This window comes from Cryptomeria japonica, chromosome 2, assembly GCF_030272615.1.
Source record: "Cryptomeria japonica chromosome 2, Sugi_1.0, whole genome shotgun sequence".
NCBI lineage: Eukaryota > Viridiplantae > Streptophyta > Pinopsida > Cupressales > Cupressaceae > Cryptomeria > Cryptomeria japonica.
In genome coordinates this window covers 40,981,297-40,993,661 of record NC_081406.1, presented here as the reverse complement: position 1 = coordinate 40,993,661, position 12,365 = coordinate 40,981,297, and the positions used below count along the sequence as shown (strand labels likewise).

The 12,365-nt window shown below is 38.5% G+C and overlaps 1 protein-coding gene across 2 annotated transcripts in view; it reads right to left on the bottom strand.

Moving 5' to 3' along the window:
• Positions 1–324: 324 nt before the first annotated feature.
• LOC131075017 (cryptochrome DASH, chloroplastic/mitochondrial) overlaps positions 325–12,365 on the bottom strand; it is a 200,012-nt gene continuing 187,971 nt past the window's right edge. The window contains exons 9-13 of one of the 2 annotated variants that reach the window (XM_058011786.2): positions 2,244–2,322; positions 2,017–2,086; positions 1,726–1,849; positions 1,260–1,309; positions 325–1,143 (exon numbers count right to left, since the gene is read on the bottom strand). In XM_058011786.2, the coding sequence (XP_057867769.2) occupies positions 898–1,143; positions 1,260–1,309; positions 1,726–1,849; positions 2,017–2,086; positions 2,244–2,322 (569 nt within the window). In that variant the 3' untranslated portion in view covers positions 325–897. The remainder of the gene's footprint in view (positions 1,144–1,259; positions 1,310–1,725; positions 1,850–2,016; positions 2,087–2,243; positions 2,323–12,365) is intronic. The other variant, XM_059214979.1, reaches the window with a different exon arrangement.

Below are 12,365 nucleotides of genomic sequence, written 5' to 3'. Positions count from 1 at the left end.
TCTCATGTGGTTATTTAATGCTTTCCCAAAACAGCTAAAAATGGTCTCAAAAATGGTGTGGCCATTGTGAAAACTAAAAAATGATCCTAAACTTGCAGCATCAAGTTTTTCCGTAAGGGGGATGCTCCTATATCAGTAACATATGCAAAGAGACAGACCTATTGAAAGGTCTACCAAAGTAATGTCACCTAATTGCACAATGCTATGCAGGCAGCCTCAGGCTGCATGCAAACAACCCCAATGTGTGAAAAATTAGCTGCATCGCACTACAAAGACCAGTTTAAAAAAATTGCCAAACATAAAGATGAATCTGGCAAATTTAAATACATTAGCGGAGTAATTAAAATCTACCATTAATGAATAAAATGAATAGATCTTAAAATACATAAATTGTCGAATTCTTGCCACCTATTTACTCCATAAACTGATTCATTGAGCTTCAATATCAAGAGGCTGAAGCCTCAGGTTCAAATCTTGCTCTTCTAAGAGATCCGTGGGTGTTTCATATGCATCACATATCATAAACCTAGAAATTGTCGAGTGGCAACCCAACTGACTTTCAAACTGAAAAGAAACTGACTGAAGGTGGTGTACAACCCGTAAGTACCAAAGAACATTCCAGAAGAATTCATTACAACTTTTGCACCATGGCAATTGCTTCAATGCCAAAATCTATTGGTACATGAAGCCGAACCCAATGAAGAAAAAAAAGATACAATATGCAACATACTTGTAGATGAATTTTAAGGTACACAGGATCCTCAAAATTGACCATTACAATATGACACATCTCCTCTCCTCTTTTCTCTCCTCTTTAACAAATAAAATATTGTTTGCAAGTGTAAGATAAAAGAAAAATCAACCCAACAGTAAAGATTACAACCATAGACCAGTTTGTCATCTTCTGGTGTCTCGTCTGCTTGACTGTGCAGTTTTCCCAGTCACATGTCTGCTAAAATCGTGCCTGTTATCCTCCAAATGTCCTTTTCCATGACCATAACTTTTTCCAGAATTAGGAAATTTCAGAGGCACTACTTGTGCAGTATAAGCCTTTCCAGGAAAATGACGCATTGCTTTCGGTAATTTTGCAATCTCTGGTAACCAGTGTGCAACGTACTCACCATCAGGATCATAATTTTGTGCCTTCCAAGATAAAGCACTTTCTTAGAATAATAATTTTCTTTGATTCATGGGCTATGTAAAATAAAGGAGTATATTCAAATAGTGATTTCAATGAAAATGAATGCATGCTTGTCAACCTGCTTTGGGATGCTAAAATATCTGTCCTCCCTTGGATCATTTCCAACACCTGCTTCAAAAGAAGAAGTTGTAAGCATTAACATCGGTAGAATATAATATAAATTCCTCAAATAGATGACTAGCATCCTATGACGAGCCCATGTGCCCAACACCCCATTAACCTTTTAGTCAAGATAGAATATGTAATCAAGAGTTGTTACAACGAAAATTTATTGAATTGCAAAGAGATAGCATGCCACCAAGATTAGATATCAGAGACCAATGATAAGTTATTTAGTACTGGGATAATCTTACTAGATAAAGGGGAACACGGAGGGCAAACATGAGAATGAACATGTCATATAGAGCATGAATAAACTGAAGTTTGTAATCCTAGTTTCTTCCACTGGTGTGTTGAAAGTGAAGACAAAAATATTTCAAATTGTAAGGCCAAGCAGCAAACTTATCACAACAAAATGATCTTGCCTGCACCATATGTCCAGTTGCCATAATTGGAGCATGGATCATAATCTAGCAGACATGTCTCAAACCATTCTGCTCCCATTCGCCAGTCCAGACCCATATCCCTCACCAAAAATGAACATACAATCTGTTTTTTGAAAAGTCAGAATGAAGCCTGCTTAAATACACATGCTATATCAAATCCCTCTATCAGTTTTTTATTTCCTATATGAGATTACACATCTAAAATCTAGTAGAAACAAATGCCTACGAAACTTAAAATGTAATGAACTTTCAACACTGAGTTCTATGTACTTGACGGCCTCTGTTTGACATAAAACCAGTGGCTGCTAGTTCCTTCATATTAGCGTCAACAAGTGGGTACCTGAGAGCAGTATAAAAGCCCTTAAACTAATTAATATCACAGTTCCCATGCTTTTCATTAAAAAAATAATTATCTAAAAGAGAGCAAATACAATACAAACACAACTTAACAAGATTTCATAATTTCTAGCATATAGTAAATAGTAAATACTACTCACCCAGTAAACCCATCTCTCCAATGCTGAAATAAAGTTGAATCCTGACTCCACTTAACTTCCTTGACCTTGCGTGGACCCCCTGATATGATATTTCCATTATCAGTTTTTTTAAAAAGTCATCTGGAATTTCAAATGAATATAAACTCTCATTTCTTCACACTTCATGAATTCAAACATATGCAACATGCAGTAATACTGTCAGCAAAAGGCTCTTGGAATTTGCAATGAATATTAATCTAGAGGAATGAAGGCTTGACTCTCTTTCTCTCGCTTCAGTAAATTTTCATCTAGGTCAACGATATTGATGCTACTTGAGAAAATGAGCATCTAAGAAGCAAGTATTCTGCAGTATGCATATTCATATAATCAGATGGTCTGTGGCATAAGTATTATAGACGATAATTTCTCTATGGATTTTATATGAATGAAAACAACGTACAAAGTTAATACAATATACTTTAACAGCCATATGGGGCACAGCTATTTCCAAATGAGAAATATTATTAAGCAAGTACAGTAAAATCAAAATGATAGTGTCTCAAAAATCTTTGACAATATGCATGCAAAAGTGGCACCAGTAGCAGTCAGTAGTAGCTACAGTAGTTAGTGTGTTGGCATTGTGTTGTCATTGATGTCAACCAGTTGTTGTGCGTTGCACACGCTCCGTGTCGCCGACAGGGTCCTCCTTCCTATTTTTGAGCCTTTCGTCTTCGCCCTGTTGAGTTTTGCACAGAGTGTCTCGCGTCCTTTCAAGCGAGTCCGCGACTGGTCCGTGGAGTAATGGTGTCAAAGGAAAAGAGCCGATGAATCCATCAAGCTAGTCTAGCCCTCGGGCACGAATGCCAAGAGTTTGTTCAAAATTGTGAAATCGCCTTGAATAGGCGTAAGGTGATAGAAATTGGCGAAGTCTGCCAAGCAAAGAGCAATGCGTCTGAGGGTCGCACGAGGACCCAAAGTTGTCGTTTTTTGTGCAAGAGCGATGAGATAGATTGCATAAGGTTTGTCCTTGCGATGGTTATGGGATTTGAATAAAGTATGATTTTCGCCTGCTGGTGAAGAAGCGAATTTCCTGGCAAAAATGCCAAGGTTGCAAAACTTGCCCAAGTGCGCAAGCTTGCGCTTCTCGAGGAGAAAGTCTATATCGCCAACATCGCTGTAGGAGTAACATTTTGGACTTTCAGGCCAAATTGAGAGAAAACTCCAAAATTTGCAAGACTGAGCCTAAGGTCCGAAAATGCCTTAAAACTGTGAAAACTGGCAAAGGGTCCCAAATTTCAAAAAGTTGCCAAAATTGCCTAAGTCACCGAATTTCGGACCCAGAGGCTAAAATTCTAAAACTTCAAAAGGTTAAAAGATTGCCAAAATCGCCCAGGGGGGCAAATTTCGGACCCTGGGGTTAAATTTCAAAATTTCAAAAAATCCCAAAACTGGCTAAAGGTCCTAAAATGCTTTGAAAGTTTGCAAAAGACCCCAATGGTCCGAATTTCGACTAAGTCGTCCTAATTTCAGACCCTGGGGCCGAAATTTAAAATTTTGGAAAAGTTGCAAAAACCCTCAAATGGTCCGAGTTTCACTTAAAACATCCAATTTCGAACCCTAGGGCCAAAATTCAAAATTTTGTATAAATTTGCAAAAAGGTGGTTAAGGTCCGAAATTCATAGAAGTTGTAAAGAACGCCTTAAGGTCCGAAGTTTTAAAAAATTTGCAAAGCATGTTAAAAGGTCCGAAGTTTTTTAATTTGCAAAAAGGGGCTTATGGTCCGAAATTTGGGTAAAATCGCAAAACGCCTTAAAGCTCTGAAATTTGCAAAACATGCTAAAAGGTCCGAATTTGGCCTAAAAACACAAAATTCCAAACATGCTAAAGGTCCGAAGTTTCTTCGATTTTCAAAAAGGGGCTTAGGGTCCAAAGTTTTTTAAGTTGCGAAAAGTGTTAAATGGTCCGAAAACGCCTTAGTAAACAAAAACGTTTAAAACTCCGAAATCGCAAAGGCGTTAAAGTTCGTGAATGCTCTGAAAATCGCCAAAGACGCGAAAATCGCGAAGGATGCAATAGCTCCGAAGTTTGTATAACTTGCAAAGGGCGTTAAATAGTCCGAAGTTTGCCCCTAGGGTTTAAGAAAACGCAGTTTAAAGTTTGCAAAACAGCGCCATAGCTCCGAAATTTGCCATAAACTTCAAAACTGCAACGCGTAGGGCAAGTAAGGAGCTCGAAGTTGATATAAAAATTCTCCATTCCCCCCCCCCTCGAAAATCACTAAGGTCCGAAGTTTGCGTAAGAAGGGGATCGTGTAAGGGTTAAAGAGAGACAGAGCCGATTTCGCGCGATTCACTTTCAAGGTAAAATGCTGCATAAACTATTCCAAATCGTTCAAGTTCAAATTACCAATTGCCCAAGGTAAAAACCGTTTAAAAATGATAAATTCCTTTCAAAATAGCAACCGTGAAAATTTGAATTTTAAGGAGATAACCATTAGAATTCAAAATTTGCAGAATTGTCCATTCATCTTTACGCAGCAAGGTCAGTCAATTTCTCGCCATCCACTCTCATCGGGTAAGTACGCTTTGTCTCTCTTGATCATCTGAAATGCCTATAAATCAAATAGAAGTATGTGCGAAATCTAATTAAAATGCTTAAATTTTCGAAATCTACATCTTTTTCGCTTGTAAAACGTTGTGCAAAGCAGTCAAAATTTAGAATCTACTCCTAAGATTTAACCAGAAATTGCATTTTCAAGCTTAGGAGAATTTTTCGAGCTTTGTCCCTGTTGAAAATAAATTCAAAATGCTTAAGTATAAATTCGCGATCAAAAGCTTCATGAATACTCTGGTTTAAAATCAATCAAGCTTTTAGCTAGAAATGTCGCTCCATGTCCAATCTAAATTTTGAATTAATCCTTGAATGCTGGAGTATTCTCTATCTAACCCGCCTTACTTCTTTTGTATCGCCTCGTAATCCGTGTCCGGCTGTGCAGGATAAATGCCTAAATCGGCAGTAGAATCATCAAAGACGCCCGCTGCAGCCGAGACATCGCGAGCACCCAAATCAGATATCCCACGCAAAGTTGAAAGGATGAAGTATCAGTATCAAAGAGGAGGATTGAGGGAGTCAAAAGTTCAGAGCGTCTAGGACAATATCGGTGATACCGACCTAGGCCATATCGACATCCAGGACTTCAGGAATCGAGTCTTCTCCCCTAACGCATATGGCAAGCCTAGACAGATGGTAGAAAGTGGCATCGCCCAGGCGGCAGGATTTCCTCCAGTAGTACAGAACTATGAGTTAGTGGTAGAGGTTGCCCGACATTATCAGCCAGATTCCAGATTGGTGCTCCTCGAGAATATGACTCTCGCCAACTTCACTCTTGAGGCCATTGGCGACGCATTCGACATTCCCTTCCCAAACAATCCCATGGCCATGACTATAGATGAAGCACAGGGGGCATATGATATGAATTCAGCCCGATGCAAAGCACTAATCAACGAAGAGTGGTACAAGGAGAGAAGGCTTCCGAGCGCCAGGATTGTGAAAAAGACCCTCAGAAGTGATTTTCATAATGAGCATGAGGATATGATCACAATACTCAGCCGAGTTATGGGACTTCCTAAATCCAACTACTTTGAAGAGTGGATGTTTTATTTCACAGAGCAAGTCTTCGCTAGGAAGTCTAAGTTTGACTGGGCCCAAATCATAGGCGACAACATCCACACTCAGCGGATTGAGCTTGAAACGAAGAAATACTTCACTATGACCTCTTATTTGGTCTACATGTTCGCCAAGAACCAACCGCTGCCAAGTTCAATAATGAAAGGTGAAATCGGGAATGGGCCTGGTTAGGTAAAGGTCTATGATTGTTACCCGTAGCTGCATTACCAAGATATAGCTCAGAGGGAAAAGAGCAGCCCAGCTTATGCAGTTGGCCAATATGAGCGCGTCAATGATGCCTTCACAATGCGCCTGGTCAGACTAATGCAGGGAAGATTACACATAAGGCTCTTAGAGCAAGCTACTATTCTAGTACAGAGATACGGGGCCTGGTTCATCCAGTTCCCAAGGTTCTCCTATATCCGAATAGCAGGCTTTGATGGTGCCCCTCTCCGACTTCCACGGTACCCAACCGACAAAGTAGTTCTTATGGAGGTCGCAAGGCAGTCACGTCCGACCGACATCTTACTCAGAGAAAGCAAGCAGGCTGGATTCGTGTTCCCCATGATCATAGGCAACCAGGATGTCCACCTGAGACCCCCACCCTAGCAGAGGAATCCCTCGCAGAGCTAGCCTCTTATGGCCTACAGGACCATTTTCTGAGAAAATATTTCGATCACGATAATCTGGCGAAGAGAGCCTATGGTAGGAAGTATAGAGCAAAGGAATCAGTTGAAGACTATTGGAAAAATTGCTTTGATGACTACGAGGTCCGGAGACGTGAATATTCTACGCTGAGTGTGCAACAAATGCGGCTCTTTGAATATCGCTCGGTCCCAGATCAACTCACAGATTCAGGGAATTGCCTTCAAGTCCGAGAATTTGAGGCAGTAAGGCATCTTTTGCCAGGCGTTGATTGGTCACAGGACCCAATCACTGATTTTGAGGTAGTCATGGCAGCCCCAGCAAGATACACAGACCAATGGTTACATCAACAGATTGAGAGGCTAATTCATGAGGGAGTCCAGTTCACTTACCACCTAATGGGCAGCCTCGATTCTCAGTCTTCCGAAGATGAAGGAACGTCCAATGCACCCAAAGAAGAAATTGAGAAACCTGCGAAGAGAAAGAAGGCTAAGGCTTGCAGAGGGACTCGGACGTCCAAGAGAACGAGAAGGGAAAAGATTCCTATAAGGAGACTAGAGGTCACTTCATCGTCAAAGGACCCCAGTTCGTCCGACGATGTAGTGGAATTAGATTATATACCTGCTCTGCCTTCTCAAAGTGACATTGATGCATTTGGAACTGATGATCCTCCCGCACCCGACATGCTAGAAGCTGAGCTAAGAGACATTGAATCAACCCAACCGGTAACCCAATAGAGGAAGGAGAGATTCCATCCATTCAAGGGATCGAAGTGCATGAACCCACCCAACAAAGCTGCCATGAACTGCTGATCCATAATACAACCAAAGATGACTCTACCGTTGAAGGAGAGCAAAGGGCAGAGGAGATCCGCGAGCTCGAAAGGACTGAAGAGCAATGTCATAACCCCTCTTTGGACATGGGATTAAATAAAGATGATAATTAAAACATTTATTAATTAACATTTAATAATATTGGAAAATCGTCTCATTTATGAGACTTCACGATTTTCCTTTAATATATGATTATTAATATTTATTATTTGTTATGATTATTATTTATTATTATTGTTTTATTTTAATGTAACGTTCATATTTCAAATTATTAATATTATATTAACTATTAAAAAAGTTTTACCATTAAAACATAAAATAGATATATTGAATATATTACACTGACCGAGTCAACTTAGTTCACTAATTAATATACATTGTATTATGTATATGAATCAACTATTATATGATTCGATTCTATGAGATAATTAATATGAATCGATTAATATATGAATCGATTCTATGTAATGCTTAATATATATAAATTGGTTATTATATAAATCAGTTCTATGTTATGATTAAATATGAATTGACTCTTTGTTAAAACGTGTTAACTTAGTCTTTTAGACGTGTTAATGCTTGACCATATTACAACATCCAGATCTTGGTCCATCATAGCCATATCGAGACATGCCATTCACAGTAAATAATCGCATATGAGTCACTCATAATTGTAAACAAAAGCTATCAAGGAATAATTGGAGAAATTAAGATGCGGTAATATTGGTAATGAGGTACTAAAGAAAACGATGACTTAATAAGAGTAGTAATATCGATATTCTTATATCCGTCGCTCCCAGACTTGCTCATGTTCAGCAATCACATTATATTGAGCGCCACATAAAATTGAAGGTATATCGAAGATTGATATATCTATATCTTCAATGATAGAACCAAACTCAACGGCGATAAGGAAAATCTTCTCTATTGCCGAATCATAGAATGAGAACGCAGATTCTCGGTATGATGAAAGTGAGGTGCCTTTATGTATTGGTGGCCAATTCCTTTGACCATAGTCTGAGATAACTTCTCAAGAGATTCTATAAAGAAAACGATGGAAAGACCACATGAAGATTATGTTTAAAATAACGGACTGATAGTACAACTGAAGCAAATTCACTATGATCATGGGTCGATCCCCTATAAGAAGTATGAATAGAGCAATTGATACTTCCAAATACGATAAAGCATGAATATGTCATTTGAGAGTGTCGTGGATAATAATATGTATCAGAACTATGGTGCCGCCCAAATGCTCCACACTATTGATTACTATAACGAGAAGAATTAATAATTAAATCAAGACCTTCACTATTTCAGAAAGGACTATCGGGAACTAATCAATAATTAATTAGAAATTGTATTACCAAGAGGTGCGATTCATTAAAGGTTAATATAATTTATCAAAGGATATGACTTTAGAGAAGAATCACACCTTTACAAACCAAGACGCAGATATAAAGACATGCGATTTGCTCACTATCATCATCGCTGATTAAAGATCCGATTAAGGGTTGAAGAATAAATAACCAATAGTTTGTACATTTAGGTTAAGACCTTAACTAACCATCATCGATTAATAACTTATTTTCCTACTAAGGGATGCGATTAATATTCACGGAGAGCCACGATTAAGAGAAGGATGTGTCTGTTCCAAATCAAAGAGATGTTACTATTCAGGATTATAAGATATTAATAAGGAATCCATATTCATTAGAGGATCATCAACCATTTCTTATTTTTATTTATATCCTTGTTGGATCACTCAAGTGAGCAAGTGCCGTCGGCATAAACTGGTTGCATAGACATAAAATACAAAATCAGGAAGAGCGCCATTGTTGTAAGTTTACAAAGACAGATCAGAAACAGCACTATATCGCTGTAAGTGATATCATACACATTTGCATATTCATAAAGACATATCAGGAGCAGCTGATCACCCATCGCTATAAGCGACATATATATATATATATATATATATATATATATATATATATATATATATATATATATATATATATATATATATATATATATATATATATATATATATATATATATATATATATATATATATATATATATATATATATATACTGATCAGAATATATTACAGCATACTTTCCATTGTCGAATCAGAGACGGCTACCAATCACATTGATTACACAAATCTGATTGCATAATACATATTGTTTAGCAGAAGCTTAGTTTTGTAATTAGGATCATCCTTGCACAATTGTCATCAATCATATTAGAGACCGCAGAGATAATCTTAACATTGATTGCATTCCTCCAAGTATGGATGTATAGATCAAAATCATCTTGCATATACCTAAGTGTTGAATCAGAGATAGCAGTGGAATTGTTCCCATATATCATATATCATCAGATTATAAATGATATCAATTGTATAACATAAGGATAAATCTCTTAGAAGTGGTATCATAGACTATTATTCTTACTTGAATCATTATCATTTTAGACATTATTAGAGATTAAAGAAGTCTCTTGCAATTGACTTGCAATACAACTGTTCCCTAATTTCCTAAACATTAACATAAGGGGACATTACAAGCAACCATCACACAAAGGCGCCAGACAACTGTTCAATGAAATGGGAGAAAGTTCAGCTACAAGTAAGGAACTTGGCACCACCCCCACCCCTCCAATAACAGAATAGCTACAAATCTGTGATGAGTCGGCTGAAAACCTCAAAGAACAGGATGCAAATTTAACCATATCTTCAACCCAAACAGTGCCTCAAGAATGGTTAATTGCCAGAGCGTAGCGCAAGGCCGCCACCAAACCACCTATTGATCTGGAGGACATCTTCTCACGCATAGACCAAGCTAAAGCTAAGGGAAAGAAAAAGCCCAAGGCATATTCCAGAATGACTAAAGATGAGCAAAGGAACCGCACCCTTCACATTGCCACCCTGCCTGCAGATAAGCCAGCAAATCAGATCACACTGGCAGATTATAGCATCACGACTGTCCCCATTGGATGAGCCACTAAGGAGCAAGAAAAAGAAGAATTCAAGGATTCAATGCAAAACATACTCAGGCAACTTGAAGAGATAACAGCTGAGAAGGATATGTATTGGGCCCGTGCTGAACAGGCCGAAGGGTACATCGATCAAATCCTGAGACCATTACACAATGCCTCTGAATCCCACATTCCCCCGACAGCATTGGCACCGAGGACCACAACAGAATTTGAAGGAGTACGGGACACCGCAAGGGCCGTCAAGGAATGGATACAAGGCATCAGAAAAAGGGGAGAACGAATCCTTGAGGAAGTGCAGGAAATGGCTCGCCACCGAGAAACCACTTTGGTTAAGTTATTAGAGGTAAAGAGGGAATCCCTCCACATCCAGAAAGTGGCTGCCACTACTCTTCCCCTCATGAACGCTCTTTTCTGGACCCATGCACAGATTCCTACATTACCCACCATCCTAGATCCTCATAACATCAGCACTCTTAAGGAATGGTACTGGACTGTCAACATGAAGAATGATGCGAAGGAAATCATCGATAGAGAACACCATGCATGCGAGGTAATTCTGAAAACCATGCAGGAACTTGGCAAGATAATCCTTCGATCAATGGTTTCGAGATGGGTAAATGACCAATCCGATGAAGTGATACCGCCAAACTGGGAGGAAAGATTGGGAACAAATAAGATCACTTATTCCATTAAGGACCTAGGCTTCGCCGGTCAATTCCACTCGGACATGTTGTGCTTTGAGCGTAATCGTTTCAGTTGGCAAGATGGTCTAAAGAAGGTAGACCAATACCTCGAAGGCATGCAATATAAAATTCGCCATCCTCCTATGCCTCCATTCAGTCTGCTTTTCAAATTATGCATCAGGTTCCAGGAGCATGTTCGCGAGGAACGTGCAGCAAGTCGAAATCTCTGGCGGGAATATTTGCATGAAGAAAGTCAATTTTTGATAAAAGGATTTGAAGCTGGAAAAGAAAAAGTGATTTCCTAAAAATGCACTTTTTTCCTTTTTAAATTTTAAAAAGTGCACTTTTGGCCAAAAGGGTCATATTTGACTTTCAAGTCAACTAAAATGTAAAACTTTATGAGTGCACCTTTTTGGATAATTTTGGATAAGTTTTAATTATCCTTTTTGGGTAGTTATTACTCATTTTGGGGTGGTTGTTGATATTTGCCTCCCATTTATGGGTATGGGCAGCCATGCTTTATGGATGAATCTGGGCCACTTGTTTAGATTAGATCTGGGCCATTCATCCAATTTTGGAGCCTATTTAAAGGGGACTGGTTTCCCTCATTTTTGTAAGAAGTTCATGGATTGTTGCTGAAGCTCTGGCGAAATTTACACAGGATTAATGCAAAGTTAAGGCTGTTTTCTTTTCATTGTGAGTGCATGGTCTCCTCCTTCACCATTTAAATTATTTTGTTATGTCTTTCATTTTTCTGTAGCATTTTCAAACAAACATCCGACAGAATCCTCGCAGTTCACATCATTGGGGAATGGTTGATTGCCTTTCTCTCTGCATGGTTAATCTGAACCTTTTATATGCTTAAGTTCGGTTATTGAATACTCACTATGAATGTAAAAGTTCTAATGTTGTAGTTGATAACATGAAAATCTTAATTTCCTTTGAAGATTGCACTAGATTTATGTAAACATTGTACTCAAATAGCTGGTGATGCGTAGTCTAGTTATTTGGAGGTGTCCGTCTGTTTGCTGAAACTACTATTTTAGTTAGAATTTACATTTCATATATCTCTCTCTCCCTATCCTTCCCTCCTTTTTCCCCCTTTTTATCAAGAGAATCCGCAGTCCCATTGAAAACAGTATCAACTCAACTGAAACCATTTGATAAGAAAGATCATCAAGATTCCAGGGAACTTATCTATAAATCGCTTATCTCACCGTAAGTCCCCTTTGTGTTTCCATCATAAACACATTAAACCACTGAGAAATCCCGCAGTCAAGACCTAACAAACAAAACCTTGAGGTTATCCC